Source organism: Lygodium microphyllum, chromosome 3 (assembly GCF_053477565.2).
Source record: "Lygodium microphyllum isolate KBCC chromosome 3, Lygodium_microphyllum_v1.1.10, whole genome shotgun sequence".
NCBI lineage: Eukaryota > Viridiplantae > Streptophyta > Polypodiopsida > Schizaeales > Lygodiaceae > Lygodium > Lygodium microphyllum.
In genome coordinates, this window is record NC_141137.1 from 98,247,622 (window position 1) to 98,274,600 (window position 26,979).

The following is a 26,979-nucleotide window of genomic DNA, read 5'->3' on the forward strand; positions in this document are numbered from 1 at the left end:
AAAGAAGCATCTTCTTTGGTGACACCAAATTCCATGATGCAATTCATTGAGAAACATGAGCTTAAAAAACAAATGGAGTTGCATGTCCAAGTTGGAGACCTTCCTAAAGAATGGTATAAAGAAACTCAAGAGAAGCTTGAAAATACAAAGCACAAAGAGGAATACATTGAAACTTCTCACCTCAACACCAAGGCAAACAATGTTTTTGAAAAGTATAGCTTCTAGTGCATCCCAAAGCCATGGAACAACCATTACGATCGAAGCATCAAGCTACCCTTGGTTTTGGTGGGCTCAATATTTTTGGGACAAGATAATACAATCAAGGGCACAAAGTTGTGGGTTGCAGATGAGCTCACAACAAATGAGCTCGAGAAGTCAAAAAGATCTCCAAGACTAAGGCAACCCAAAAAGAAGGAAAGTAGGCACTATTTCATGTACTCATTTGTGAGTTTCAAGGACTCCTCAAGAGTAGTATCACTTATGCTAGGGTATGATTGTTTAATAGTAATACTTTTTCATTCATTCTATGCTTTTAGCACTCTTCAATGTGGATTATATCTAGATATATCGTGTTGGTCTCATGCATACAAGGCATCTTAAACGATATTTATAAAGTTTTCTTTCTTCTTTCTTTCTATTCAATGGCTTTACTTGCTCAACTTGGAAGCAAGGAGGCTATCCAAAAGGGGAAAGCGAGATTAAACTCTAAACATGTCATGAGCTGAGCGAAAGGCCCTTTTACTAGCTCTTTGTCAAGATATAAGAGGGATACTTTTCAAGTAATTAGATCAAAGGACCTCCAAAAGCTTAAGGTTTCAAGCTCACAATTTCATAATGGGAGGCTTAAGCAGAGTACCAAGGGGCAACAACCCAAGGGATGCCATGTCTAACATGCCTGCTAGAGGGGATGCCAAAATGGCGGATGTCCCCTATCCCATTCTCAAGATTGCACCTCCTACCTTTGTGAGGGACAGCTAACAATGGATTATGTTTATTTTAGGTTGTTAAAACTTTAACATCTTTCTTCAACATGTCTCATGTCAATATCTTTCTTTCTTTTCCTTTTCTAACATTTAAAAAATTGGCAAACTCTCATACCAAAATCATCCCACATTATCCACACATCCTTTTGTATGTGCACGGATGTACACACATGTTCTACCCACCACATCACATGTTTACATCCAGTGAATATGAAATTTAAAATGTTAATTATGTGTGTCATACCACCCACATCCCCCTAACATACTTTTGGTCGCCCCCATCCAATTCCCCTTCCCTGTTCCGATTCCCCATCCCATGTTATCATGGACTTAGAATCAGTAGTAGCCCCACAAGGTGGCACACTTAAGTTTAGCAATAAGCAATAAGCAAATACTAACCGAGTCCCAAGGGAGGGTGCATGGTGATTGAGACTGCAGGCTGCACAGAGGATACAATTTTGCCAAACAGGCTCTTAGACTTTTAACAGCTTTCTTTTGTCTTATCAAGAATAGAGCACTTAAAGAACCTCTCATAGATCAAAGAACATTCACAGTTCTACACATCTCACAGAAATACATTTGGATTGTAGCGCATATGAGTAATCATGCTTGTAGTCATCAAGTACAATTTGGCTATGATCAGAAATCCTGCTCAGAGTTTCTCCTTCACCAACCAATCTTATCATCTTCCAATGACTAATCATGCACTAAAAGAAACATGCTCAAGTAAAACATATCAAAGTCACTGAGCAAAAGGCACTGTCAGTATATCACTATGTTGTTGACATATATGTACATGAAGGTTCATTTCCTACAAAAGCTTTTGTTTCATGTGAGCAAGTAACAAAATCTTTTCTGTAATTAAACCTAAAGAATCAATGGCTTGCTTGGATGAAAGAATGATCTTCAGGAAGAATCGATGGCTTGCATTGATGCAGTAGGATCTTCAACAGTGCTATTATTTTCATCAGAAGTAAAACATCCAGTGGCAGTTTCATTGATACCAAAAAATCCCACTAAAACAGCTACTCCTCCGACATACTCCCACATACTAAGCTTGATCCCTCTAACAGAATCAACAACAGCAGCAATTGGAACTTGTATAGTGAGTCCTGCAGTTGCTGCCGTAGTTGAAGTCAGCAGTACAGCTTTGGCCCATAGATAATCGCTCAAAACATTATCGAGTAGTCCTGTATAAAAGCAAGCAGACACAGCATTCCATAATGCTGAATATTACCTACTACTATCTGAAAATTTTCTATTGAAAAATGAGAGAATAAATATTTGCATGCAAAAGCACAGACAGATATTTACATCAAAATTTTGCAGTGTCATGGCCTTAATAACATACTGTTTCTCCCTAAAATTCAGAAGAGAGATGAAGTCAAAGACATTAGTGACAGTAGTGAGTCTGAGCTCCTGTACTTCATACTCACTACTCCTTCAATCCAGCGTTAGCGCTTTGTTTCTGCCTTCCAGATTAACAATAGCTATATTCGCAGTAATGTTCTTCCTCAGGGCAGCAGATCAGATAAAAAATTTCTTGCAACAGAGAGAGGTTGAAAATTATGACGACCAGAATGGGACTCGATTGCATGGAGTCATGATGAGTTAAAAAATCCAACCAAAGCACCAAGCTACCAAATTCACCATCATTCTACCAAAGCAGATTACTGCCCATCGACAACAACAGCAATCAGTGTAGAGGACCCTCCACATGTGACTAACATGATCAGAGGACACACCTACCAAGATTGCTACCAGCACATGGTTGATGAAGCAAGGGGGGTCCTACCATGTGTTGGCAGTTATTGTTTGGGCATATCATATGTGGTCATTTATGTTCCACTTGTCTGCTACTTTATGGTAGTGTACCTCACTATACTGTGCAGTGGAGGTTGGGGTATGGGAACATGGCACAGTTCATTGTACGACCTCTTTACCTATGAGGGAGAGGAAATTGTTGAACATAATTCATATCTTACCATGAATCAGTTGTACCTCATTGATCATTGTTAGTGGATTCCTTACCTTGGTTCATTCCATCTCTTTGTGTTCTTGCTTTTGACTATTTTAAAATGTACATTAAGAAAATTTTAACTAAAAAATGGGCCCTTAAAAATAATATAGGTTAAGATGTGGGCCTTTTGGATTATTTTACTTACTCCGTGAGGTGGAGTCAGTTTGAGGTCGCATTTGCAGCAGTTTGTGATTAGTTCTCAGATCAGAAAATTATCAGTTTATGATTACATTATGCTCAATTTTCAATGGTTTACACTGGTCCCATGGATAGCAACATATTAGTAAATGCCATTGACAATTTCAGCCATGGTTTATTCTAAGAATATGCTTTATTAGGGTTGTAAAGTCAGAACAGCTGAGAAGCATAAGTTATGGATGCATCCAATGGGTTTCTAGCAATAGTTCTGGACTTTTTCTCTATATTATTTGATATTTATGTAGCCTGGAAATTTTCAATATGCTTTGAGACATATAGCATGGTTAGACAACAAAGGCCAATGTTGTGACTATGATGCCTTATGGAAATTCCAGTGCAGTATGCTTATCTTTTGGAACAATGTGGTGCAATCAAGGACGATTACATGGATTTCACAGGGGAGATCTATCACACGGACATGACATTTTAAGATGCTTTGATCTTGCGGAAAATATTTGATTAAGTTATTAATCAAATGTGCAAGGTTGTTTAGCACATATGATGCACATGGCATTTATTTCATGATAACACGCCAAGAACCCCGAGGATGCAATGGGTGTCAAAGGCAAAAGTTGTGATAAGTTATGCTAGTTGGGCTTTGGGGGTCAGTTGGTGTCAATTTTGACCCTAGGATAATTATTTAGCCAATAAGTATCAGTGGTGACACTAGGGACTAGCATTGTATAATTAATTAATGCCAGTCTAAGGGTCAATAGAGATTGGGGACCACTCCAAGTTGCAAATGGCCTAGTTAATTTAATTATAAATGGGCACATTTAATTTTGGGGACGATCAAAAGAGCCGAAATTAATTTTCAATGTTATTTAATTTTAAAAATCAATTAAATAGCTGGATAATGCTAATTAATAGGTTTAGAAGGCTGCCACTTGGCCAAAATACCCATGCAAACTCAGAAAACGTTTTTGGGAACTAGGTCTCAATCATTCAATTAGTTTACAGCTTGGAAGAGGGAGAGAGGGAGCTACTAGTCCATTTTCTAATCAAAGAACAGCAATTTGCTCCAAAAGACAGCCATCTGAGGACCTCAACAGGCAGGGGACAACACGGAGACACCTTCTAAGGGCTGGCAATAGCATTGTTGATCAGGTGACAGCATTTTGGAGGTGCCTAGCAGTAGGTGACACCCTTTTGGAGGTGCCTAGTAGTAGGTGATTGCATTTAGTGCAGGCTAGAGCATGCAATAGGCAAATTTTAGGGTTTTCTTGCGAAGAGAATCTGATTTCTCTCTCATCTTGGCTTTCTCTCACCTTCTCCAATAATTTCTCAAAAGATCTCAGCCATTTGGAACAGATCTCAGCCATATTTGATAGACAAGAAGAGAATTTCTACTGTAAGCCCTAAATTTCTGCAAAAATTAGGGTTTGATAGCCACCTATAGACCCGTGCCAATAGGAGAAGGCATCGTACACTGATTTCAGCACTTGAAATTTATGTAATTGTTAGGGAATTCAGATGCCAGACTGTTCATTGTAAATTGGGGCAGCATTCGGCCAGTTTGTGATTCCAATAGTGCAAGTCTTGGGTGAAAAGTCAAGGGGAAAATGGTCTAAATTACTTTTAGATTGTTATTACAAAAAGGGGCTTTTGAAACAGCAAATGAGATTGTGGAATCTCAGCTTGTACTCATTCCATTAGCAATCAAAGTTAAAGAAATACCAAACGGGGGGCCAATTTTGGGGCCAACAAGGTGTCCAATGTTTAAGATTGTTAAGGTAAATTGTGCATTTCAATTTATGTTTATTTGTTGATTGTTGTAATTAAGTGCTTAATTAGGAAATTACCACCCTCTCCAAGAAGGAAGGCTGGTTTCACCATACTATCCCAATGTACAAATGCATCAACCAAAGGGGCAAAAGTCCAAGAGTCGTGATCACACAATGAATGTGCACAATAGGACCTTCAGTCCTATAAATAAGACTTGGCTCCTAACCCCAAAGTGTCCTTAGTGCATTCACACTAAGTCACTTCATAGCCATCGTGACCAATGCTACTAATATCCATCCAGATGTCCGAAGATGTAGCACTTCCCCCCTTATGAATGATTACTATCCTCAACAATATCCTGAGGGACGAAGTGAGGAAAACGACTCTTCAATGAATGTATCATCTCCCAAGTAGCCTCCACCTCTAGGCGGTTTTTCAACTTGACCAAATACTCACTTCCTCAATCGGAACGATCAGTTCACCTTGTCCCAATCATTCTTTCAAACAACTCACATGGAACATAGGGTGAACTCCAATGTTTGAGGGTAAATCTAGCTCATAGGATATGCTACTTATCTTCTTGGTAAGTTGGAAAGCACCACAATGCAATCAAAAGTGGTGCAACAATGAAAGCATGGACAAGTACTGAAATAAACTCTTGAACACAAGACAGAAGAGAGAAAACAAAAGAACACTGCAAAGACGAAAACTCAAAAGAATGCTTGGGAAATGGAATCCATATACTAAACACGAGACAATCACGTACAACAGTGAGTCATTGGTTGTGTGGGCATTGGCATCAGCTCCTCTCTCCAACAGGAAATCCACCTAAAGAATGATGATAACTATATATCTAAGGAGGAGGAGGAGAAGCCCAATAAATAGGCCATAACCAACAGCTAGTCTACTAGCCAACTAGCACAAAATGCCAAAAGCCATATGAAATAAACACTATAAAATGCCTAAAAACCATACAAATGTGCCCGACATATCAGGCATGCACAAACTCATACATGAGCTGACAATCTTACTAACACCCTCTCTTAGATCATGGGTGATCTGATACAATATAATGATACAATGATAATCTCATATCATAGTCTATACAACATAGAACCATGGATACCCAAGTAGTAAGTAATCAAGCCACCATTGAGGTGCCTTGGAGAGAACTCGATGTCAATGTCGATCGTACTAGCTCCTAAAAATACAAAAGAGCCATAACATGTTTCTATGTCCATCATCAATGTCTCACAATAGCATACAAGACCATCCTATCAAAAATACCTTTAAACATATGTGGCCATGGATTCTAATTTCTCTGCCTTTGGCTAGACTACCAAAGTGTCCCCTCATGTGAGTACAAGACTAGGAGCCAATCCTGGTCTCTATCAAAGAACAGCCCATCATGAACCTAGATGTCAATCCCAACTCCAGGGTTTGAACATGCCAAACTTACATTCAATGCGTCAAGGACGTCCCTCTCTAGAACCCTTGCACTTGTATACCTATATAGATGAGGCTCAATTTTCCCATCTCACCACCCTCTCACACTCCCTCTTAGGCACTAGAGAGTCGTGAGGGATGACCGCATCACCTGGACTAGAAAGCATGAGAGAAAGGGGCAATCAAGCCCTTCCCTCGATCTAAAGAAGTGGATCCCTACTACGCCTTGGACTTCTCCTTGGTCGGAGAATCGGGGTCAAAGTCTAAGGATGAGGATGACATGTCAGAAGAGTCCACATCCCACTTCTTCCTCTTCTTCTTCTCCTCCCATGAGGACGCTCCTTGCAGTCCTTCTACAAGTGGCCCTTCTTACCACAGTGATAACACTGGACCTTCGACTACTTCTCCTATCACCCCTCTCTAGAGCTATAAAGTCCTCGTTGGAACCTCCATAATGAGATGGAAACCTCCCTTGTAAACGAAAAGATACCTCATGCTTACGTAGCATCAAGGATATATGTGTAAAGCTCACAAGTGTAGATTATGTTTGTACCCTCAAAGCATTCGCTGCTCCATTAAACCTTAGGGGAAGCTTGTAGAGTACCGTTCCCACGAGATATGCCTTTGGAAGGGCAAACTGCATCAAACTTCATCAGTTGTCCATGGAGAGTCATAGTACGCATAGTGGACGGTGCATCGTACAACACCTAAAGCTTCAACCATACTTCGAGAGATGTCCTACAAGAGGTAACTACCAGTAGAACTTCTTTAGAAATACATTGAAGAAGAGTAGAATAGGTACGCACATCATTTGAATCCCATGTAAGCACAACTTCCCCATGGTTGTCCTCATTAAAATCTTTGAGAAGAGCAAAGGACGTTGAGGACAGGGAATAGCTCCACAAACAAAACTACCAAATCTACTTCTGCACAAACCATGCTTTCATCACATCACTCCATGTAAGAGAGTCAGGCCCATGTAACTTATCATCTATAGAAGTACAAAGAGGAGCCATCTGGAGAGGATAATAAAAGAATATGAAAGATAGACAAAGAGAGAAGACAGCCAACCAAACAGAACACACTGTACAACAAAAAAGTTTACACGTAGTATTCACAAGCTGATCACAAATAATCAATTGCAAAAATTTGAAAACAACCAACAAATACTGTCAGTTAAGAGCAAATGTTGTCGCCTATTGGCCCAAGCATGCAGCAATTGTGCAATTAATTTAATGAAAAAAGAATGAGAATAAAAGAATTAATCAATGCAAAACAATACTCGACCAGGAATGAGAAAGTGTATTAATGAGTAAGAAAGTGTACAACACTCAACGCGATCACACTAATAATGCCACACTTATGCAAATGAGGCACAAAGTGTCTTTAAATAAAATCAATATCAAACAATCTGCTACCATCATCAGAAGTGAATCTCAAACCAGGCTCCAAGGGAGTAGACACGGGCTTGCAATCCTCAAATTGAAAAAGCTGTCCAATATACGTGGATTGTGTCATAATGATGCCACCTCAATGGTGGCAAATTAGATACCCAAATAATAGTGAAGTAGACCAAGATCTATCATGGCCAGTGTAAATCAGCTTTAAATGCTACAATTTGACCAGCACTCGTGTCCCAACGATAAGCATGTCATCAACATAAAGCACAAGAATAATAAAATCAGATCCTTGATGTTGAATGTAAAAAGTAGCCTCGATAAGGCTATTCTGAAATCCAAGATGCAATAGATAAAAGTGTATGTGAGCATACCAAGTCCATGGAGCTTGCTTTAAACCATACAAAGCCTTCTTGAGGCGACAAACTTTGTGCTCAAAGCCTTTGACTACAAATCCTAAAGGCTAAGAAACATATATCTCTTTAGTGAGATATCCATGGAGAAATGCTGTATTGATGTCTAGTTGATGCACCTCCCAATGAAAGTGGGCAGCAAGGGCAACAATACTCCTGATGGTAGTAATGCGAGAGGCAGGGCCAAAAGTCTCCTCCAAGTCAATTCTTTGATGTTGGGCATAGCCCTTGGCAACAAGGCGGGATTTGTACCTGTCAATAGAACCATCTGATTTTCTTTTAATTTTATAAACCCATTTGATACTTATTGCACACTTGCCGTGAGGCAAGTCACATAGCTCCCAAGTGTCATTCTGATGGATGGAATCTATCTCTACCTTCATTACTTCCACCCAACGATCATCCGAAAAAGCATCTTTATAACATAAAGATTATTCATTGCATGATGTAGCCACCAATGCACATACAAGAAAATTACCTTGATCCTTACGAGCAAAGGCTTGTGTGCGGGCAGCCAAAGGAAGAGAAGGTTTGCTATCCCTAAGAGTGTCTTGAAACCAGCCTTCCTTCTTGGAATGGGTGGTGATAACCTGATTTAAGTTGGCCCCAAAATTGGCGCCCCTTGCGGTATTTCTTTAGCTTTCATTCAATTGGAAGGAGTACAACTTGAGATTCTTCAATCTCCTCCTGCTAACCAATTGCTCTTGTTGTCATAAATGACCAGCAAGCCTTTTGGGTCATTTGCCCCTTGATTCACCCAAGACTTCTTCTCCAATTTGACCCTTGCTGGCCAAGTGCTGCCCCAAATCAATTTGGGATGGGTTGGCTCCTGAAATCCCTTGATAATCTTCAATTATCAGCTGCCGATTTCAGTCCCTTGAGCCTTCAATCTCTGGCACGGATCCCAAGGTGGCTGCTAAACCCTAATTTCTACCGTAAATTAGGGTTTACTGCAGAAATTACAGATCAGCCTACCAAAAATGGCTGAGATCTCCTCCGAATGGCTGAAAATTGCTGAGAATGGCTGAGCATAGGCTGAAGGAGATGAGAGAATGCTGTAAAGAGAGAAAATTCTGAGATTTGTCGCGAAGAACTGATCAAAATAAGCTGCTGCCCTGCTGTACCAGCCCCAAACGGATGCACCAACAACAATAGGAGCATCAGAAACTGTGATCTTCAGGAGAAAGTGCATCAGCAGCAATTGACATCTTCCCAAGGTCAAGAATATGCAATCTCCATCACCAAAATGGTCTCCAATGGCTGGGAAATGGCCCCAAAAGCTGGCAGCAACAGTCCAACACCTCTTCCCAACAGCTCCAAAATGAAAAAACGAGATTTCCCTCTCCCTTCAGCCCTATTGAACTTTTCCCCCACTTGCATGGGAAAGTTTTGCCAAGTGGCAACTTTCTTGATCCATTTTCGGCAATTTCCAGCCATTTAATTAATTTTCAGAATAAATTAATTCTGAAAATTAATTCAGCCCTTAATCCATGCCCAGAAAATTGACCTTGCCCATCCAAAAATTAATTGGCTAGGCCATTTGCAACCCAAAGTGGTCCCATGCATTAACTGACCCTTGGACAAGCATTGATCCATTAATTAATGCCTAGTCCCTAGTGTCACCACTGACACTTAATGGCCAATTAATGGTACTAGGGGTAAATTGACACCAAAATTCACCTAGAATCTAACTAGTGTAACTTGTTGTAACAACTTTTGCCTTTGACACCCATCTTTTTCACAGGGTCCTTCGGCCTTCAACTGTAAAAAAGTAGCTTGCACCTCACATGTGCAACACATGTGCATCTTTTAATTGCACATTTGATTAATCCTTTAATCAAAAGTCAATTAAACATAAGCAAAGCATCAAATTTTCACGTTTGTGTGACAGTCTAGCAGCCAACAAGAGACTCTTTAAAGCTGCTGAATTTCAGCACTTGTATGCTCTAATTGATCAAAAATAGGAGACTTCTCTTCAAACAATTAGGATGCTATTGTAGCTATAAATCAGGCTGAATAGACTGTTGTGATGTATCTATAGATTGGTGGAAATGAAGGCTAAGAAGAAGGATCTGTCATGGAACCATTATGGAAAAGCGCTAGTAGGCTATCAAAGATGTCTGGAGTATCAATGTTTGAAGCATTAACACTAGGCTGTTTTTGAAAGCATTTTCAGCAAAGGTAACATCTCTACTAACAATAAACCATATCCAATATATTGCAGTGAATAGCCTTATCATCTAGCTTATGCCTTTTCTAAGAAGGCACATGAGCATATGCCAATGATCTGAAAATCCTCATATAAGAGAGAGAGCCAATCCATGCCTCATAAGGAGTGATGGTGTGTAAAGCTCTTGTGGAACACCTATTCAAAACATAAGCGGCACATACAATAGCATCAAACCAAAAAGAATTAGATAAAGTCTTACTCTTCAACATGCATCTTGCCATCTCTATAAGTGGCCTATTCTTCTATTCCACTGCTCCATTTTGTTGTGGGGAGTAAGGAACGGTACATTGATGATGAATACCTCGAGATGCAAGATACTTTGAAAACTGTTTGGAAAGATATCCACCCCCCTTGTCGGTGCAAAGGGTCCAAATGCAAAAGCCACTTTGGTTTCTGCCATGGCAATAAAAGTCTTGAAGCAAGAAAAGACTTCAAACTTAGATTCAAGCATGTATACCTAAGTGAATTGGAATATGTCATTAATGAATGTGACAAAATATAGAAATCCGCCAATGGATTTGGTCTGCATAGGACCACAAACATCACTGTGAAGGAGATGCAAAATAGATGGCAAACGAACATGAGAATCCTTAGGAAAGGAAAATTGATGCATCTTACCAAGTAAATAACCTTCACAAATGTGATTTGATAGCAAGTGAATTTTTGGAAGTTCTTTGACCATATCCTCTAACTGGAGCTTCATCAATACTCCATAGTTAATGTGACCAAGCCTCTAATGCCATAAATGTGTATCATGAAAAGATTCCTTTGTTAATAAGGCATTATCAATAGGATTTTCAGCAAGTTGTTGATAAAAAGTGTCAAGACAATAGAAACCTTTAGTGAGGGTGCCTATCAAGACAATGGAAGAAGAAACTTGATCATTGTATACTGCACATCAAGAGCCATTAAAAATGACATGAAACCCTAAAGTTGCAATGGCTGAAATGAAAACAAGATTCTTCTTGATGCCAAGCACATAGAGAACATTATGCAATGTCAAAGGAGTGCACAAGATGGAGACAACCTACACATGTCCAATGCCTTTGACTGTATAAGACCTATTGTTAGCACACATAACTATATCCCCCTTAGGTACATCAGAGAGAAGCAAATAATGCTCGACAAGAGGTGATGTGCTTAGATACACCACTGTCAAAATACCAAGTAGAAGCCGCATTAGTAATAGAAAAACAAGCATCATGAATAGAAGGATTATACTGACACTAAATGAAAAAGTATATCCTTGAATTGAGAACAGTTCGCAATCTCATATGTGAGAGCAAGACAGAACTTCTTCTTCTTTGCTGATGCAATGCGCTTACGACATTCAATGATGTCGTACCTTGTCTTTTGGTAATAATTACACCTCTTGGGTTTGGTAGATATACCCTTGGAAGGATTGGGAGAGGATGGGACCAGCATGGAAGGGTATCTTCGATGTAGAAGGGGTAGAAGAAAAAGAAGGACGACCAACATGAAAGTGTGTTGATTTTTTACTAGTAGCCTTGTTTTTTACCTTCGGTTCAGGTTTTCCACAATGGTGGGTGGAAAAGGAATGTTTGGTCGCCATGGTAGCGCCGGCTTTGTGGTTCTTGCAACAAAAGAGACACAAGCTAGTCAAAATTGTAACTTGGCTACCCATAGTTACCAACTGCAAGGTGGTAGCAAAACCTTGATATGACTCTAGTAGACCATTAAGAGTGATGGAAACAAGCTAATTATCAAGAATTTCTTCATCAATATTTAATAATTACTCAATAAGATCTTTGATGCCAGTGAGATAGGCATCCATATCACCTCCTTCCATAAAAACGTCTTCCAATTGCTGCGTAGGTAAGCAACACCAGCTTCATTGCACACTTGATATAATGATGCAAGCTTATCCCATACTTCCTTGGATGTCTTGCATGATTGGATGTATGGAATAATGGCTCTATTCACGAATAAAGCAATTAGGGCATGAGCTTGGGCATCATGGCCATCCCATCAAATCTGATCTTGAGTGGGAGGCATTGTTGAAGAAGAAGATGATTCGCTATCATGAGAGCCACCTCGCGATGTGGAGATGGAAGGTAGTGCCGGTGTTGGAGAGGCCGATCTTTGCTCAGTGCCGTTCGCAATATACCATAGATTCTTCGCGATAAAAACATGTCACATCATGTAAGCCCACATTGGGTAATTGGTGCCATTGAGCTTGTCGTTGGCGCCTAGAATACCCAATAAATCATTATTGTTGCCGGTCATAAGTGATGATCAGCAATAAAATAACAATTTCCAAGTGAAAAGAGAGAATAAATCAGACTAATAGAAGAGATGCTGCCCGCCTCAATGAAATTGAACAATATGAAGAATAATAATTTTTTTCTTGCTGTTTTCTTGCTGAGGAGAGAGAAAAATATGCAAAAAATCATTATTTTCAAGAGTACTCATAAACATGCCAAGATCCTTTGCGAGTCTGCTCAACCATATAGCTTCCTTAGAAGCTTCAATAGCTGATATGTATTTAGCTTCAGTAGTACTCAGTGCCATAATGTTCTGCAACTTGGAGCACCAAGAAACGGCCCCACCAGCAAACTGTAAAGACATACCCACTAGTGAACCTGCGAGTGTCCAAGCCACTTACCATATCTGCATCACAATAACCTTGCAGACTAAGTGCACCCTACCCATAGCAAATACTTCTTTGTGTACCCTTTAGATATCGAAGAATACACTTCACAACCTCCCAATGTGGTTTGCCACGATTTGACACAAACCTGCTGACAACTCCCACTGCATGAGTAATGTCTAGACGAGTAGTGACCATAGCATAAGCGGCTCCCTTCATACCATTGGCTTCCATGTCATCTTTTGAGCTGTTGGCTTTACTAAGCTTAAGATATGGAGGTAAAGGCACCCCAAGAGGCTTAGCTTCAGCCATGTTAAATCTATCCAATACCTTTTCAATGTACTTCTCTGGAGATAAGAACAGCAATTTCTGCATTCTATCCCTGCGAATCCTCATGCCCAATATATGCTTTACATTTCCCAAATCTTTCATGGAGAAAGTTGATTTCAGCTAATCTTTGAGAGCATCCAAACTAGTCTTTCTTTTCCCAGCTAGCACCATATCATCCATATACAAAACAAGTATGATGGGGTTGTCGTCTGTATCCTTTTTCATGTACAAACAATGATCTACATGGTTGTGTGTAAACCCATGAGAGAGCATAAAAGTGTCAAACTTTTTATACCACTATTGTGGTGCTTGCTTCAGCTCTTACAAGCTGCGTTTTAGTTTACACACTAACTACTCTTTTCCAAGAACTACAAAGCCCTCAAGCTGTTTCATGTAGATTTCCTCATCAATGCCACCATGCAAAAAAGTTGTTTTCACATCCATTTGGTATAGCTCTAAATCCAATACAGCACTGAGAGCAAAAAACACACATAGATGGTCATCTTCATAACAGGTGAAAAGACCTCTTGCAAGTCAATCCCTTCCTTTTGTGCATACCCTTTGGCAACCAATCTTGCCTTGTACTTGGATTTCCCGTCAACTGTCTTTACTTTGTAAACCCATTTGTTTGGAAGAGGCTTTCTTCCTTTGGGCAACAACACAAGATCCCAAGTATCATTAGTATACAAAGATTTAATATCTTCCTACATAGCTAGCTCCCACTTACTGCTGAATTTGCATGACTTTCTCTTTATTTGTAAGAGGCTCACCCTCATCTGTAAGCATCACATAGTGCAAAGAGGGGTCATACCTATGTGGTTGCCTTCTTAAGCATGTAGACGTGCATACCCAACGATCTACATTCTCAAGAATCAGGTCTACATCAGGAGGTATGCTATTTTCAAGATTTATTGGCTGCTGTAAGCCATTTTCAGTATGCTATTCATGCTGTACAACACATTCATTTTCATTACCAACACCCGCATTTTCATAATCAGCAAGTCTATCTTGCTATCCATGACATCCTTGTGCTTCTATTTACTGTCCATCATCATCTGGCTCAAAAATAACCAGCTGATCATCAGTTTCAGCCTATGGTACAACATCATGAGGCTCATCATTTGAAGTAATAGGTGGCTACAAATTCTGAAATTTGACCTTTTTTATGTCTTAATCAGAGGCTAAAGTACTTTTCAGTAACTTGCCTCATTAAACACAACATTACAACTACGAACAATTTTCTTGGACTGTGGTAACCACACTCTATAGCCAAATTCACCCTCATCACCATAGCCCATGAAAATGCCTTTGGTGGATTTCGGGTCAAGTTTACTCCTCAGCTCATCTCTAACATACACAAAGGCATCACAACCGAATATCCATAAATGGTCATATGAGGCTGATTTACCAAACCAACCCTCCTTAGGGATGCCATTATTTAAGAACCTATTTGGAGAGCAATTGCAAATGTGAACAGCGCTTTTAAGTGCCTCTCCCCAAAATTCATGAGGGAGATTAGCAGTGGACAGCATGCACCACACTCTTTCACATAAAGTCCTATTGTATCCTTCAGCCACCCCATTTGAAGAAGGACTGTAAGGAGTTGTAAGCTCCCTCTTAATTCCATGCAAATCACAAAAGGACTTGAATTCAATAGATGTGAGCTCACCCTCATTATCAATTCTCAAGCATTTCAGCTTTCTACTTGTTTGAGTAGTCACAAATGCATGAAAAGTTTTAAAAACAGCAAACACTTCACTTTTCTTTTTCAACAAATAAACCCAAATCTTCTTGGAACAATCATCAATAAAGAGACAAAATATGCAGCACCACCTAACAATTTCACGAGCATACTACATACATCAAAATGCACTAAGTCCAAGACATTGGACTTACGGGAGACACCAAAGTAAAAGGAATTTTTCATTTTCTTTCCAAACTGACAGTCATTACAAAAATCGAGTTTAGAGCTCTTTCCATCAACCCTCTTCAAAAAGGTAAAGACATCAAGTCCTTTTTGGTTCAGATGGCCTAATCTCTTGTGCCATAACTCCAAAATGACAACCAATTTCAGCAACTACAAGAAACTTGCCATTCAAAGCTTTACAGTGCAGACAATATAAAGTGCCCTTCTTGGTTCCTTTTGCAATCAGCATGGAACCCTTTTTCAATTTCCACAAACCACCACCAAAAAGTGTAGTGTAACCATGCAAGTCAAGTTGACCAACAGATAGTAAACTCTTCTTGATACCAAGCACATATCTGATGTCTTTCAACACAAGCTCTTGCCCATTATCCAAAGACAAGTGTACAATGCCTATCCCATCAATGCTGCAAGCATTGGTTATTTCCAAGATATACTTTTCCATAACTGCCTACATTGAACATAGCAAAACACTCCAAGCAAGGAGTTACATGGAAAGAGGCACCAGAGTCTATAATCCAAGTCTGAGTGACACCATCATCAACTAACAAAAGTGCATCAATCACATCAGCCTTGGTAAGCTACATATCTTTTGCATGTGACATAAAAGGGCATCATAATCTACTGCACATAGTACATCAACCTCTACATTCGAGAGCTCCTCTATGACTACACTTGAAGCCACATTGGCATTTTCCTTGCCTTTGGCTACCTCAGATACATCTGTCTTATCCTCTTTCTTCTTTTTATCTCCTGCATTCTTCTTTCTCTCTTGTTCCTTCTTGTAGTACCTGCAATCAGGTTTCTTGTGGCCCTTCCGACCACATTGATAGCAAGTAACATCGCTCTTTTCCTTTTCTTTGCTCTTGCTTTTGCTTCTCTATCCAGCATTTGCATTTTTCTTTTTAGCCCTACCTCTAACATTGTAAGCTGAGTTGTTGCCTTCTCCACTAGACTTACATCTAATTTCTTCATTTAGGATTGAACCCCTCACACCATCATATGAGAGATTTGGGTTATTACTGAGAGAAACTACCAAGGTCTCGCAAGAATTAGGCAGTGTCATGATCAGAAAGATCGCCCTCAACTTATCATCAAAATCCAAATTAGCATCATTGAGCTAATTTAAAATACGAGTAAATGCACTCAGGTGCTCAGCTGCAAGCTTGGACTCATCTAGTCGCATATTCACTAACTTGCACATTAAATGCACCTGATTAACAAGTGTGGTGATCTCATAGGTAGTTTTCAACTTCTCCCATATTGCATGACTAGTATCTAAGCCCTTAATGTCTGTCAAAATGTCATCAGTGACACCCATCTTTATATAAGCCACAACCTTTTTGTTGACTCTGGCCCAATCTGCACAGGCATTTGTGTGGGTTATCTTCCTGCAAAGCATCCTCACAATCCTTTAAGAAAATATGCCTAGCATATGGTCTTTCCAAAGGTCAAAACCCTAACCATCAAACCACTTGATTTCCATCAAACTCTTAATGTCAAAACTGGAGGAAGTTGCAGCCATTTTTATCACAAACACAAGTGTAAATGCACTGAACTGCAAAGAACAAGCTGAACCAACAAATACATTGTTGTTCTTGCCCAACCAGCAATAAACCTCTGCTGTTTTTACATAAACCAGCCACCACACAGGCAAATACTGCAGAAATTTGCCAAAATCTGCACAAAATCCCAAATTTCCAGGTTCAATAGTGCGTAAATGTCAGCCAATCTGATCCAACTGAGCAAAATATCATCAATACATGAAAAACCCAATTTTTCCAGGTCCAATGTCAAGAAATTTTACTCAGATGAGCAAAATTCCAACAAATTTGGCAAAATTTCCAATTTAACTGAGGTCAAAATGTACAATGTCTACAATTTCTGACACAAATGTCACTGTCAAGCATAAACCGCCCATGCCCCGTCACGTCGCATTCGTGCAGCCTGCTGCTAGCGCCACGCTGGACCCCGTCGCTACGCAACGGCCTCCACAGTGGTCCCCGCGTGCGCCTGCAGCCCACGTCTTCTGTCGCCTGGTTCCCCCATCGACCTGCCGCTGGTTGCCGGCTGGTCTTCTACACAACGCCCGCGCTGGTCTTGCGCACACGACTTCTTCCTGCGATTCTTCCTGCGATTGTAGCCTATCAGTTGCCAGCTATGTCACCGGTCCCGTCAGGTCACACCTGACTTGTCAAGCAGGACTGCACATTGGTAGCTGGTCTAATCTCGCAAAACGTGCACAACGTGTGCTCTAATACTAGTTGTTGTGAGTGGTACTAAGGGAAGCGCGAAAATTTGTAGTAGAAGTGTGCAAGTGAGTGAGAGTGACAGAGAGAGTGCGCTCTAATTTGGGTGTCTCAACAATGTGTTGGTACACAAAGAATAAAATGTATTTATACCTAGGCCACGTAAGGGTGCATTCACATGTACAATATAATAATACACATGTATAATACACAGAGGTGAATAAAGGACCTTTACATCCCAACACTAAAATCAATAACCATCATAGGAAACCCTAAAATAAACCCTAATCCTAGTCCTAAAGCAAAAATTTGCATTTAATGACAATTTAAATGCCTAAGGAGATCATGGATCAAAGGGCATCGACACATAAACCATGAGATGGCCTACATCGCCAGCCTCCATAAGCAAGATTGGCAAAAAACAAAGCAGTTGCTAATGAAAATGCAAAGTAACCAGCATTAAATGCAAGTGACTTGCAATAAATGTAGCAAACAAGGAAAACACAGATAGCTGGAGAAAAAACGCAGCCTTCAGAGGATAAGAGTCAAGGCGATGGTAGTAGGCAGTAGTCGCTAAATCAACAAGAGTGTAGATGGCCTATAATCAGCAGAGAAACACACAGCAAGAGCCTAGATTCTGCAATCTGATACCATATCAGAAGTGGTGCAGCAATTGAAGCATAACAAGTGCTGAAATAAACTGCTAAACACAAGACAAAAGAGGAAGAAAAAAGAAAAACACTATAAAGAAGATAACTCGAAAGAATGCTCAAGAAATGGAATCTATATACCAGACACGAGAGAGTCACATACAATGGTGAGTCACTAACTACATGGGCACTGGCACCAGCTCCTCTCTCCAATAGGAAGTCCACCTAAAGAATGATGATGACTATATATCTGAGGAGGAGGAGAAGCCCAATAAATAGACCCAAAATAGGCCATAACCAACAACTAGTCAGCCAACATTAAATGTTAGTCGACTAGCATAAAATGCCAAAAGCCATATGAAATGAACACTATAAAATGCCTAAAAACCATACAAATGTGCCCAGCCCATCAGGCATGCACAGACTCACACATGAGCTAATAATCCTGCTAAAAAATACCTCAAATAAAATTTATAGCACTTGCCAATAGTCATTGAATTGGAATCCTTTCGGACTATAAGATAAACCGACATGCCCTCTTGGAGCTCTCGAGAAGTACCATGTTGGGGTTAGCATAAAGTGTGGCAAGATCCTGGGCCATTTTAATGCTTTCCCTACTAGCAATCATTAGCATCTCCTACATATCATGCAGAAAGTCATGGACTGCATTTTCACCTCCCTCTGAGCTTTGTGACAATCAGTGGTTTCAACTCATAACCACACATAAGCATAAACGGGCTATAACCAGTAGCCAAATGCTTAGCACTATTATAAGCAAACTCAATTCGAGAAAGAAAATGCTCCCAATCAGATTGCCTACAAGAGACATATACCTGCAACATATTCTCCATAGTTTGACTTGTCCTTTCGGTCTATCCATCAATTTCATGATGTTTTGAGGACGACATGGACAATCGAGTTTTCAATTTTTGAAAAACTGTTTACTAGAAATGGCCAATGAACTTAGGATTCTAATCACTAACTATTTCATCATGCAAACCAAAAAGTCTATAAGATGTTCGACAAAGAGACCAGCCAACTCATGGCTTTTCATGGTTGCCTTTGTAGGAATGAATTGAGCCATTCTTGTCAATCGATCAACCACAACCCAAATTGCATCATGATCTCAATTGTGCAGGGTAATTGTACTACAAAATCCACGGAAATGCTCCACTTCCTATCAAGAATTTGTAGAGAATGCAACATCTCTGCTTGTTTAGGCCAATCAACTTTATTAAGTTGACACTACGAGCACCAATGCCCATAAGACTCTACCATAGTCTTAATATGTGGCCAATAAAAGTACCAAAGTAACCAAGGCCAAAGTCTAGTGTATGTGAGGGTGTCCACTACTCAAAGCATCGTGACATATAAAATTTTCTTGTCGATAACTTGATCATGAGGCACACACACTTACCTTGTTAAGCAATCCATTACAAATGGAATACTTTTCCACCATCTTTCTCTCAGTAGCCACCTTTCGGACGTCTAGAATGCCAAAGCTTTCCGGGCTACTAAATTTCTCTTGAACTAGTTGCCAAATCTTACCAAAGTGAACATCATTTTAGCAATGCCCTTTGAGAGAGAAAAAGAAATCAATCAAGATTTCGAAGAAGAATAAGGCCTTAACTTTAGGAATTCGACTAAGAGCATCAGCAACCATATTAGTTATGCCCTTCCAATAGCAAATTTCGATGTCAAACTCTTGCATAAGCTCTACCCATCTAGCTTTGCGGCCACGAAGATCGAGCTAATCACAAAAGTATTTTAATGAATGGTGGTCCGTCCAAATAATAAATCATGCATTGTACAAATAACGACACCATACTTTAAGCACATGGATGACCATCAATAATTCCTTCTCTTGGGTGATATAGCATGTTTGAGCATCAATGAGATTACAGCTCACAAGTACGATAGATTGGTCATCCTAATAAAGAACAGCACCTAAAGCATAATCACTCGCATTCATATGAACCTCAAAATATTTATTCGGATCAATAATTTACAATATCAATGCGGTAGTAATCAATCATTTCAATGTTTGAAAACACTCATCAAGCTCACTAGCCTGAACAACCAGGACTAACATGCTTCTTTTTTGTTTGAATATCCTTAAGCAAGCATATCAAGGTTCAACAATATAAGCAAGGGCACATTATATATAAATTTTTTAAAACTCCTTTACGAACTTTCGAAAAAACCTAGTAAAACCTAGAAAAGATTTTACTTGCCTTATGGTCCCCAGAATAGACTATTTAAAGAACCTTTTGAGATCAATCCGAATGCTATCAATCAAGATAACATGACCAAGATATAACAACTCCATGCAAGGAAATTCGCACTTGGATAGTTTCGCAAACAATTTCTTTGGTCTTGGAAGGCATAAGACGGTGCACAAATGTTTTGCATACTCCTCCAACAACTTACTATAAATAAGGATATTGTTGAGAAAAACGACTATCCACTTTCCAAGATACAAATGAAATAAGTCATTCATCATATGTTAGAAAGTTGTGAGAGCATCGGTCAATCCAAAAGGTAGAACTAAAAATGGACAATGTCCATACAGCATTCGAGACACAGTTTTCAAAACACCCTCTGAAGATATCCATATCTTATGGTAATTAGACCCAAGATCGATTTTGGTGAAATATCATACTACCACAAAGCTGATCTATCATACCATCCATCTTAGATAACATATACGTATTCTTAACTGTCACCTTATTGAGGCCTTTGTAATCGACGCAGAAGCATATTGTGATTCGTGCTATCCTTTTTTTTAGCAAGGACTGATGTATCCCATGGGGATTTACTGGGCTCAATAAAACGCTTAGCCAACTAGTCTTGAAGCTACCTAGCTATCTCATCTTCCTCTTTCAGAAGAAGATGGTGGAGGGACTTCCCAATTTTCCTCCTATTCACACTTCATACCCTAGTTGTTTGAGGGGTAAGCAACATAGACAGCTACACCCCCACGTTACCACCCAAAGAGTTTCTACTCTGCTTGACTTGGTTCATACCGACCTTTATGAACCTATGGGCACGGCCTCCCTTAGGAAGGCCAAGTATTTGATGCTGATTATAGATGACTTCAATCGTTATCTCAATATTCCACCTGCAAGGTGACCTGTAGTGAAGAACAATAGACATGATGAGTTGAAAGTACCCAAAACTCAACCTCATGAGAGAAGCCACAAGCTCCATTACTCCATCCTGGAAGGCATACGAAGGCCTAGCCACCAAGCCATGGCTAAAACATTTAAAGCCCTAAACTAGGAAGAAGCTATAGATCATGGGTATGAATGGGAATCAATGTGTGAGATGGCATGGAGATGTCAACCACACCAAGAAGGTAAAAGGTTATCAACAAGGTGGGTGAAGAACTGCAAGACGAGGAGGGACCCTCTTTGAAGCGGAAGAAATGGGATCCCCCTCCAAAGTAGAAAAAAGATGAGCCCCTCTAAATCCCCCTCAATAAGAGATTAAGGATCACAATGTGTCCAATAATCAAGGAAGTGTCAGTGGATGTGCAGAAGAAGGTATCTAGGACTCCAATGGAACAAAAGCTAGACAACTCCCAAAGGTGGCCTCTTGAACCTAAGTAGATGAGGAAGTACATAAAGGAGTATCACACAGAATCTCCTTGACATCCGCATCAAATATGGTATCTGTGGAACAATACAAGGAAGATGATGTAATAGATAGCCCCTGTGAAGCCATGGGTGGAAAACAGCCACTTGTCTCTCAATGGAGCGAAATGCGGAGCCAAAGGAATGGTAGGAGTCAAGCAACCTATCTCTCTCGAAAGAGCAGACTAGCAAGATGGTACCCAATAACCATTCTCTCTCAATGAAGCAAACAGTAAGAGAAGAAAAAACTCAAAGAAAACATAGGAGAAGATGATAATGAATTATGAATCATTGAATCAACTAAGTGCTAAGTGAATCAAGCAAATACAGCGGAGCCGAAGCTCTGAAGATGACTGCACTATCCTATCCGATCAAGCCATAGCACCTGTAGGGAATCTACACAATGAAGGAAGCGAAACACAGTCCTCCAGCAATAGGATATCAAAGTAATGTTGAATGGTGAAGGAAAGGATAGCCAGCTTTAGAGGGAGCAAAACGCAATCCTAAAGAGCTGTTAGAGATTAAGGATATGCTGAAATATCTCTAAGATAATGGGTACTATCAAGGTAACTGCTGGGCAGCCAACTAGAGATAAAAATGCAAGAATATCTTATGAAGATCTCTTTATGTAAGTGGCTACACACAAGTGACTACTAGGCAGCCCTTTAGGAGTGAAGAAAACGCAAAAACGCAGGTATTTGATTAGGGCTGATAAGAGGGTGTAACTTACTGTAGATGACCTGAAATTGCTGCAAACGCAAGCTTGATGATGACGCCAAGTAAGGTGGCTGATGCTAGATGATATAGGCTGCAAAATGCCAAGTGGAGATGGATGCAGAAGCCATGAACCATAGTGTCCTCCTCCTGGAGAAGGAAAGAAGAATATGGAAGAGAGTGACAAAGTGTCAGAAGGGAAATGTGTGGGATGAAGAGTGACGAAAGTTAGTGCCATATTTATAGTATAGAGTCTCAACAAGTAGCACCCCAACTCTCTCAAGTGGCACTCGCTAAAGTCTCTCAAGCGGGGCCCTAGCTCTTTCGAGTGGCACCCAAACACTGAATAATGATCCAAATAAAGCCTTTTTTGGGGCTGTAAATGGAAACCAAAATAGGAATGGAGGAGAAGAAACGTACAAAATGACTTGGTTTCTTAACAAGGAGATGCAAAGAGATTTAACTTTCATCTCTCTCTTTCCATGCAATCTACCTCTTTCTCTCTCCACAACTACACATGTCTCTTTTCACACAGTTTGCCTCTTTCTCTCTCCACAAGGGCAAACCTCTCTCTTTCCACATAGTCTACCTCTCTCTCTCTCCACGAATTGATTCTTTCTCTCTCCACACCATATCACCATACCTTGACAGTAGTGTTTGCACTAACAATAAACATAATGTTAGCATTAAAATCAATGGTAACACTAACACAAGTATTAAGACTATGAATAGCATTTAATGTTGCATTAACAAAAAGGGGAATCATAGCATTAACATTAAATATTAAATGGACCAAAATGATTGTCAATCAAAATTTGGATGCTTATTTGGGCTACAAGGTTTCAGCTTCCAATGATGGTTTGCCATAGCCTCAAAGTGGTAGTTCCCGAGCTCCAATCGTTAGAACCACTTCAAAAATTCAGCAACAATTAGATGTGAACAATCATGGTCCTATGAGCAAAAGTAGTTTTATGCATGTCATCAAATCTCACATCCAATTGCAAATTGACGCTCTAATACCAATGAAATGTCCCCCTAGGATCGAATTTGCACACAAGACATGACACAAGCCATATTAACAGTAAAAGGGACCGGACGTCAAACTCGCCTTCCAGCCATAGAGCCAAATGGGCTTACCCCAAGCCTAGGAGCTAGTAGCACTGAGGTCACGACTACATCCCAAGGGTTGGCGTCCCATACCACTAGCCCACACCTTCTCGGTGTATGGATGCATCAACCAAAGGGCCAAGAGTCCAACACTGGTGATCACACAATGAACATGCACAATAAGGCCTTGAGTCCTATAAATAAGACTCGGCTGCCCTAATCCCAAAGTGTCTTTAGTGCATTCACACTAAGTCACATCGTAACTACCATGACCAATGCTACTAGTAGCTATCCAAATCTATCAATGGAGTGGACTAGGAAGTAGACAGTCGTGGTAGCCAATAAACCCAAAAAAATTTAGAAGAATCCTCTGCAACTCATTGCAGCAATCTCCAAGAGGGCTTATTTATGACAAGTCTACACCCCTCATTGAGCCCCAATTTTTGGGCCTTTCCATTTTCTTGCTAACCCACCCAATTAGATCATTTATTGGTCGACCACCTCCAGTAACAATATGGTTGTCCCTAAATGCATGGTCTCTTGGTAGACCCAAAGCAAATGCAATGTGTCATCTCCGAATTGAGACTTATTCAACCAGAACTTTAAGCAAATATCGGAATCCCTTCCACAATGTAATCTTCTTGTATGAAGTAACATCAGCTCCAATATCAACATATGCTTCCTCTAAGATTTCTTGATTGCATTTACTATACATTTACTATCCATGCAATGGCTAGTCAACAAAGATGCAAAACACAATAAATGTTATTGGTGTCTACATGGCTACCATGTGAACACCAACTACATTGGTTTGAATATTGAGACCACAAGCACTGCATTCCTTACCTAGTATGACAGGCTTTATTTCAACCGACTCCTCTAGTGTAGGGGGTAACAAACTCATCAAACTGTACTAACTCTAGCTCCTTCACATGGTAGGAATAGGACCATACTGCTCTAGGGGATTATTGACATGAAACACTAGATAATCCTCCCATTAGCAAGCAACTCCAATTCCTAGATCATGTCTTTTAGCTTCTCAATAATGCCTAAAGGAGACGATTTTGGTGAGACGTTCTCGAACTGCTCCAGTAGCTGCTTTTGCATTTTAGTTATGGCTATTGACCTTTGGAGAAGATTAAATCACTTCTATGCTTGTCAACTTTGGCTCTAAAAGCCATGATATGCCTTTTTCCAGTTTAAAGCTGCACCAATATAATCTTCTCAGGCCTCAAACGTGAATTCAAAAGTTTTTCAGAATCTTCGATAATCAGCCAAATTGCTGCAGTTTACAGAAATCATTGATCTTCCTTTCAGCCCTCTTGAACTTAAGCATTGTTCTTGGTTTAGATCATGCAATGAAGCTGCAATTCTGGCAAACATCTTAAGACATTGTGATCACTAAGACAGAAACATCTGATAGTACCAACAGCATTATTCTGCCAATTCCATTTATCTATAACAATAGCTGAGACCTCAAAACTTAAAATCCTAAAAGATATCTGTGTATAGAACTAGGCTCTAGCTCAAAAGAGCAGAAAACTGAATGAAAAGTATCGAGTGAGTACCTTTTCCGACAATAAGACCAAACTGTCTGAGAGTGAGACGGTGAAATGGCTCCACACCAGTAAAATGCAGGAGGAGTGCGACTGGGAATAAAACAAGCCCATTGAACAATCCAAGGAAACCAAAAAATAACGCTGTACTTGCTTTCTCTTCTCCACTTGTTTCGTCGGGAAGCTTCTTCCAGATCAGTGTTGTGTATACTGCATAGAAAACAGCTGATATAAGGCAGAGTAAGTCGCCCCATGCTGGATTAGTAGCTGTGCTGCTACCTGCCTCTGAATCTGACAGGCTCACAACTATTGTCCCTGCCATACAAAGAAGCACACTCCATAGCTTTACCCATGTAAACTTCTCTTGCAGAAATTTCAGGGACATGAGGAACGTGAACAGACTGGAAGTTGAACTTAAGATCGTGTTGGACTGCATGCAACAAAAAAAGGTGTAAGCCAATACTGAATTGGGATAAGTCTTTTCAAATATGTCGGATAGAAGTGCCCCCCTGGAATTCCACCATTACATGCAAGCTCATAAAACTGAAAAAGTGCATGTGTAACAAGGTAGGAGAAAATTGACTCACGGTTACTGTTGTGTACTTGAGAGATAAATTGAATGTGAACTGTGCAAGGAACCAAAAAGGGCATATAAACAGGCTAGCGCAGGCGGTTTCTTTCCTTGTCCACAATCGTGGGGATGCATACGGCTGTGAGGCCTCTTCTGTGACAGTCAATTTTTCGTAACCAGCATCAGCATGTTCTGCCATGCATACCATATTATCAGCTGAACCGGATTTCTCAGCATCCTCATCTTTTGCCCTTGTTTCAACATCTTGCTGTTTTACAATCCCATCCCCCAGAAGGTTGTCGGTTTCCGATTCCGCACCTTCCACTGTACCGACTGGCATGCTTGGATCTGCGTAATGCTTTTGCCATAGCCGAGCAAACAGCGGCTGCAAGATTCGGCCTGCTTCGACGATAGGTAAGTATACAAGAAAGAGCGTGTTGCAGATGTAGGTGACCAGAAACGGAGAGACTCCGCTGTCGACGACTGACTGGACAACGAAGCTAGCCGCAATCCAGATGACGGCGACGGCGATCACATAGAGCATGCCCAGGATCCATTGCCATGTCTTCTGCAGCATCGTCAATTCGGCCGCTCTAGTCTGCCATCAGCGGCTTGCGGTCCTGCCAACGAAGGCACATTAATGTGAGATTAGGCAAATTCTACAGGAACCAGCGGAAAGCCGCCAATCAGGAGCTATGAATTTATTCGTCGGCTGCTGTTATCGAGCAGTTGCCAGTTAGTGAAGTATTCGGCTGGTTACACACCAAGTGATGGTCGGTCTAACCCGTGGAGAGTGCGTACATGGGCGTCATACCTTTACATACCAAATGGATACAGTTTGTAAAAAAGCAAAAAATAGTAAACTTATAATTTTTTGATTGGTTGTAAATATAAAAAGTGTACCCTTGTCCGTCCATTTACAAAGTGGGCAAGAGAGACTCCCCGTCCAAAAGTAGGCAGGAGTTCACCTATCGTCTAGCAGGTAAACAACAGGTCATGTCCTCTCTAGTGTGTAAAGGACTGCGACGCCCAACCCTTAAATAAGTATTTTGATTGGTTAAAGCTTACAAAGTGGACGTCCATCATTTGGTGTGTAACCAGTCTTAACTAAGAGTCGTGACACGCCTAGGTCTAGGCTTCCACCAAGCTCAAGAAAATGAGCGCGGTTGAAGTGTCTGGAAGTGCAACTTGACTTCCGAATGCTTTTGGCCCATTAATCA

At 40.3% G+C, this 26,979-nt stretch overlaps 1 protein-coding gene across 2 annotated transcripts; it reads right to left on the reverse strand.

Annotated features, from left to right (window-relative positions):
• Positions 1-1,492: 1,492 nt before the first annotated feature.
• Positions 1,493-26,501, reverse strand: LOC148038655 (EamA-like transporter family). Of its 2 annotated transcripts, none has more exons than XM_087674102.1 (3): positions 25,776-26,498; positions 25,201-25,618; positions 1,493-2,173 (listed from the first exon to the last, which is right to left on the reverse strand). In XM_087674102.1, the coding sequence occupies exons 1-3, from the start codon at positions 26,334-26,336 to the stop codon at positions 1,890-1,892; spliced, it is 1,263 nt and encodes a 420-aa protein (XP_087530228.1). In that variant the 5' UTR covers positions 26,337-26,498; the 3' UTR covers positions 1,493-1,889. The 2 variants fall into 2 exon arrangements, with proteins under 2 accessions (XP_087530228.1, XP_087530234.1); XM_087674108.1 differs by lacking the exon at positions 1,493-2,173 and adding an exon at positions 10,635-10,805 and having other exon boundaries at positions 25,776-26,501.
• Positions 26,502-26,979: the final 478 nt, after the last annotated feature.